The sequence below is a fragment of the Phaethon lepturus genome, unplaced genomic scaffold, assembly GCF_000687285.1.
Source record: "Phaethon lepturus isolate BGI_N335 unplaced genomic scaffold, ASM68728v1 scaffold34347, whole genome shotgun sequence".
NCBI lineage: Eukaryota > Metazoa > Chordata > Aves > Phaethontiformes > Phaethontidae > Phaethon > Phaethon lepturus.
This window is the reverse complement of record NW_010553136.1, coordinates 31,759-38,077: the sequence shown is the minus strand read 5'-3', so window position 1 is coordinate 38,077 and position 6,319 is coordinate 31,759. Positions and strand designations below refer to the sequence as shown.

The following is a 6,319-nucleotide window of genomic DNA, read 5'->3' as shown; positions in this document are numbered from 1 at the left end:
AGAGTGAAAGTGTGCTCCCGTGACTCAGTGCAGCCCCAAAGCACGCTCGCTCTTTCGTTTATCTCCACGCCAGTTGGCTTGTAATATCACGTGAGCCCCACAGAGCTACTTGGAAAATCAGGTGGTAGCTCTAAGCAATAGATTATTTTTTTGTGCATGTAGTTCACCCCTTCATGCACCCTAAGCCATGCCAGCGTTGGGTTTTTTTTTTCCCTCTGCAGTCCTCTGAAAGGTGTGTGCACTGCTTTTCAGTTAGCTTCTGCCGATGTTTGCCTTCACTCTTTATTACAATAACTTATGTAGAAAATATTTTCCTTGGGAGAGTATTTGCTGATCTTTACCCATCTTTCGTAGCACCTGAGTACACACAGTTAATTGAAAACAGCATTGTAAAGAGCGCAGCTTGAGAGCTGATCTCAAAATGCTGTCTCTAACTTTATGGGTGACCTTGAGTAGGTTGGCTGGGCCACAGCATATCTTGGAGCTCACAGTGTGACTTGGTCGGAGCTGCAGGTGGATAGGTCACTGCAAAAAGGGATTTTGTATCTTCCTGTTTCTAAAGTATCATCTTTGAGATCTGCAAAGAAAAAAATAATTCCTAGGGGTGAAATTTCTCTCAGTAGGTAGCACAAGAGAAAGTCTTTAGGTGGTACCACTAACAGATGAGTAAAATGTTTTTTTCATCCTTTGGTCCCTAAACATACTCTCTGTCCATCTAGCTATCTCATCTGATGAACAGAAATTGCAGAATTGACCTCCGTGTGTTTTTGCCCAAACTAGTCATACAGTTTCATTTTTCACACAAACAGAAATTTTGGGGTTATTTAGGTACCCGTGCTCCCATGTGATACTGAAATTACTCAGTGTCAGTATAATTAGCTCAGCTGATGATGACTAGCAGGGATAGTGCTTGTCAGTCAAGGTAAGTGATACTAGTTGAGGCAAACTTGTAATCAAGACAGAAGATCAGTTGCGCTTGCAAGTGTTTTGTTTAGTGGAGACTAGCAGTGAAATAAAGTTCATGCGCAAAAGCGAGGGATTCCTGGAGACCTCTGCCTTCCCTGAGATACTGAAATTATGCTCAGAAGGTTGAGCAGGTTATAAATAGTAACTGTTCTGCTAGGAACTTCACCAGTAATCTTGTAGTGCCTAAAATGACAGTACAGGTGCTTGTTGAATGATTTGCTTTTTGATGTGGCACCTCCTGGTTCCATTTCTGTCCAGACTGTAACGTTCACTTGAGAGTTGCTGTGATCGTAGAGGTCTAGCATTAGAGGTGAATATTTGGATTTTGTGTACATGTCTCTGCCGTCTCATTTCAGTAAGTATAAATATCAAAAATGTCCTTCTTTCTGGCCCAGGTTCCCAGAACACAGGCCGAAGTTCACCACCTCCTGGGTATGTTCCAGAGAGGCAACAGCGCATTGCTCGGCAGGGTTCCTACACCAGCATAAATAGTGAAGGTGAATTCATCCCAGAAACCAATGAACAGTGTGTAAGTATGACCATTAGGGTGAAAAAAAAAGTAAGTCCTTCCTCGTTAAGGAACTCACTGCTGCTCTCTTTTTTCACTCCAGGATATTCACTAGCTGTAGTTGCATTAGCACCTACTAGTACTGCTTTGTTCATGTAAACCACACTTCAAACTTGTTCGTAGTTGTGTAAGTTCAAAGCCTTTGTTGGACTGCCAGAAGCAGTTACCATGCATGTTGGGCATTGTCTTTCCACCTCTGAATGAGCAGTTTTAGTGTGTGTTACACATGTATGCTCAGGTTTCCTATTACCAGGTTCATGTGACCCTCTTGCATTTGAAACTGCGCTCACCATTCAGAAAACTAGGAAGTAAGGCCAAAGGGCGACTTGCAGGTGGAGGCAGAAATGCAGTAGCAACAGCAGAAACTGTTCCTGAAGTCACTTGGGATCAAAATGCAGTACAAGGCTGACTTAAGCTTTCGTTTTCACAGCAGAGTCCTTTGACACCCAAAGCAGTGGCTCAAATTTTGTATGTCCTTAACAGTGTACATTCTAAATAGCTTTAGACTCCTCTTTTCAACTGGATGTCCTCCAGGCAAGCAGTAGTGGACTCTTCATCCTCTTGCACAACCTCTTTCATGAATTAGATCGAACTGATGTTGCCATGTGATTCCTTTTGTGTTGCAGATGCTGGACCCATTAAGCAGTGCGGAAAACTCTGTGTCAGGAAGCTGTCAGTCCTTGGACAGGTCAGCAGACAGGTACAAATGTACAAGCTGGTAGGAACTTACATGCTCAAATAGAAATGCCAGTTGTACTTGCACAAAAGTCTGTTTTCCATCTCATAAATCTTCCTGGAGAGAAATAGGAACTTACTTCCTACCGATACCCGAATATGTTTCTTAGAGAGAATTAACTGCTTCTTAAGGCTGTTTTGTCTTCTGGCAAAACCGTACGTAGTCAAACCGGTGCTTCAGTAGCTCTGTTATAAATACAAAGTTCTGAAGCACGCCGTCTGTGTGGAGCCTAGGCTCTGAGAACATCTGGCTGCAGGGTATTTTAATCTCTTTTAGACAAGGCTCTACTTGTTCATTTAAAAAAACCAACCAACAACCTATTCTAAGGTTACAGAAATAGATCATTACACTAGATTCCTGTGTCCAGCAAGATACAATATTAATTCCAAAGGTAAATAGGGGGGCTTTTCCTTTGATAAAGAGTTTGTCATAGTCTGATGCTCTAGATCTTTTTCTTCCCTTTCTTTGCTGTTGGTGTTGCTTGAGGTGTTGGTGGGCAGCCATAGGTCGTATTAACATGAATAGCAGCTATAGCTTCCCATCACCTGTAATATTTGGCTTCAGCATGTTTTTAAGATTCCTCCAAGCTGATTCCTGTAGGTAGTGTATGCTTTTATGTCAAGTACTTGAGGTTTGGTTTTGTAGCCATTCATTTCCTCCAGTTTATGGAGTTACAAGGAAGCACTTACAGTTAACCTGTGTGTATGCATGCGTTCATTTACTTGAGGGCGGGAACGTTGCTAATTTATTACCTGTCCTTCTCTCCCCTTTCCCTGCCCTAAGTAGAGGATGGAAAAAAAACCTTCCTGGTTACTCCTTGTAGGAATGGGCATCATCTGGGGAGGCTGCTGTTCTTTGTGTAGTAGGAAAGGAATCTCATTTGGGAGTCTGAAAGCTGTATCGGGCTCACTCCATTTACACTGGTTAACACAAAAAAAAAAAAAGGTGCAAATAACATGGCTTTGGCACAAGTTAAGTTTTTGTAATCTCTGTTAAAGGCCTTCTGCCAAACAAGGGGCCATACTTAGGCTTGCTTATTGGGGAGAAACAGGAGGGTTGTAAGGAGTTCTTGTGTTTAGGCTCTTCTGTTGCTGGTAGAGAGGAAAGTGCACAGCTTTCATGAGAGGAACTCTTACCCCTCATGGTAAATCACTGGGGGCAGTGGTCCCCATTGTCCACTGCCTCGTGAGCAATGTGCTGCAAGCGGTACCCTGTCCTGCTCTTCCTCTTAGCCTTGGTTTTAACCTTCTATTTCACATGGCTGAAGGAAGCACTGGGTCTCAAACCACAGTCTGGGGAACTGCCGAATAACTGCCGAACAAACTGAACAGAAAGGATGACTGCCCACATTGGGAAATAGTCTGGTTAGCTGAGGCTTAGCCTGACTTCAGCTTTGAGATGTAGCGTGAAATTATTGCAGGGTCACAGGTTTGGGAATCATAGTTACTGATGTGCAAATGTATTAGCTTGTATTTGAAGTCCTTGTAGGTTTTCCTCCAGTAGATACCAAAACTTATTCTTGCCTTCTTTCTTTAATAGTCCTTCTTTTCGGAAGTCACGGATGTCAAGGGCACAAAGCTTTCCTGATAATAGACAGGAGTTCTCAGGTATGTCAGCGACCAGTATAAAGATTATTTGATCTGGATATTTTCTGCTGTTTGCTGGCTACCCTGTATGTTTGCTGGGATTATATAAATAGAAGAACTGTGGATATGTTGATTGAAAAGTGATGAAGTCATCTATTACTCACCTCTCCCTAAAAAAACGTGCTGTTACATGTTCTAATAACAGAATTTCCTGTACTTTTTGAAGGAGCCTCACTTCTGTCTTTGCATCTCCTTCCAGATCGTGACAATCAGATCTATGACAAAGCAGGGAAAGGTGGGACCTACCCTCGGCGCTACAATGTCTCCATGCAGCACAAAGACTACAACGATGGTGAGTTGTTTTCAGACCTTTGATTCCAGGCTTGAAAAAGAAGGTGAGGCGATGGCAACCTCCAGGGGCGAGTGTACTCCTAGCTGAAGAGTCCGGAAGTGCCCTGGTCCTTGCAATTAGTGCTGGAGTTAATGCTACCGTGTGTGGTGCCACATTTTCATAGCAACCCATGATGGCTGTTTGTAAGGGATTCATTATGCTAATTCACAATGCAAACTTGCTTCTGCATCTTTTAAATATACCAGTGACTTAAAGAGTCACTTCTCTGCTTGTCAGATGGCTTTATGCAAATTAATTTCTCAAAGTTTCGTAAGAGGTGCAAGTTGTCGTAATCTTTGTTTATGGCTTTTATTTCCAAGTCCTGGCACGTTATCTAGAAAGTTATTCTGTCTGTGTAGTTGTTAACAAGCCTCGGAGCTTGTGTGGTAGTCTGTAGATTTTTGCTTTGGAAAGCAAGCTTAGGTCTTGCACTACTGCACTGAGGGCATTACAAAGTGTTCTCTCCCTTCTGCTTTGAGAACGATCCAAAGCTGTACTGAACTCAAGCAGCACCATCCCTGAGCAGTTATATTTTTGCATCTTGTCTGTTTGGCAGTAGATTCTGCTCCCTGGGAACAGACCAGAACATGTTTTTTTTCCTCTCCCTTCTCTTCGTTGCCCAGCCTCCAGCCATTACCTTCCACTTGTAAGCACGTTATTTAAAATTTTTACTTTTTTCTCCAGGCCGGAGGACGTTTCCCCGGATACGGCGTCACCAAGGGAATCTTTTCACCTTGGTTCCTTCAAGTCGTTCCTTAAGCACCAACGGAGAAAACCTGGGCCTGGCATTGCAGTACCTGGACCCCCGGGGGCGCCTGCGGAGTGCCGACAGCGAAAATGCCCTTGGTGTGCAGGAGAGGAACATTCCCACCAAATGTAAGCAGCCACCCAGATGAGAACTGGGGAAAGGCCTCCTGGGGTTGTGGGCAACAAAAGGCTTTTAGAGGTGAACTCCACACCCAATATATTACCGTAGTTTGATTTTAACAAGCCATTCAAAACCACGTAATTGCTTGGCTGTGTTTTGAGACCAATCTGTCTCACCTGTAAGGCAGGTACTCTTTTTCTTCTAAGAATATGCAGTCTTACGCTGGGAGCTGACCTTTACTTTAGAAAGCATTGGAAATCCAGCTAAGTAGTAAAAAACCTGTAAGTTGATTGGATCTAGAGATGATCTACAAGGTTCTTAAAACAGTCAGACAAGCTTATTTATTTTCTTGATACATTGACATTTGTAGTCAGGCTTGTGGATTACAGTTATTTTACTAGTTGAGGGCTGTATTTATTTCACTTGCTCCTTAATAGAACCATTTACTTCTGTATTAAAAGCATCCCTGCATTGGTTTTTGGGGAACTTTATATTATAAAAAAAGAAATGGAGCATAAATCGTTGCTGAACTTCAGATATCCCATACAGTAATTTAAGGATCAAAATGAAGGCATTAATGCAGCAGAGTAAGCAACACACTAAAACACTGACTGGCAGTAAATCTGATTAAATTAGACGTGGCAAAGCTGATCTCTCAGCTCTTGTGTGCTTTCACACTGTCCAGATGGCTGGTTCCTGTCTTTGTTTTTAGAGTTTCTTGTTAGATACAACCTAATTGGATGCATTGCACTGCATGAGTCTGGTAGTATCATGTTCAAAGTTAGAGCTAAAGCACTGCTCTTTGAGTAATATGTTTTGGTGTCAAGTGCAGTCAGGAAAACTGGGCTCAGGTATTAATCTCTGGGTCAGGAGACTGCTGCTTGTGCAATGTGCTCGCCAGCGCGTAGAACAATGAGAACTCATAATTCCCTGCTGACGTAACCTCCTGCTGGGGTATTGGAGGCAGTATCATGTTCAAAGTTAGAGCTAAAGCACTGCTCTTTGAGTAATATGTTTTGGTGTCAAGTGCAGTCAGGAAAACTGGGCTCAGGTATTAATCTCTGGGTCAGGAGACTGCTGCTTGTGCAATGTGCTCGCCAGCGCGTAGAACAATGAGAACTCATAATTCCCTGCTGACGTAACCTCCTGCTGGGGTATTGGAGGCAGCTGCTTTGGCTGGTTCTTGTGTATATTTTCATTAGAG

General features: G+C 43.0%; 1 protein-coding gene across 2 annotated transcripts in view; it reads left to right on the top strand.

The window, feature by feature from the left end:
- The window catches only part of MAP3K3 (mitogen-activated protein kinase kinase kinase 3), a 29,678-nt gene that overhangs the window by 14,936 nt on the left and 8,423 nt on the right, over nt 1-6,319 (top strand). For both annotated transcript variants that reach the window (XM_010291458.1, XM_010291459.1), the window contains 5 exons: nt 1,362-1,495; nt 2,161-2,234; nt 3,810-3,877; nt 4,116-4,208; nt 4,932-5,123. In XM_010291458.1, the coding sequence (XP_010289760.1) occupies nt 1,362-1,495; nt 2,161-2,234; nt 3,810-3,877; nt 4,116-4,208; nt 4,932-5,123 (561 nt within the window). The remainder of the gene's footprint in view (nt 1-1,361; nt 1,496-2,160; nt 2,235-3,809; nt 3,878-4,115; nt 4,209-4,931; nt 5,124-6,319) is intronic.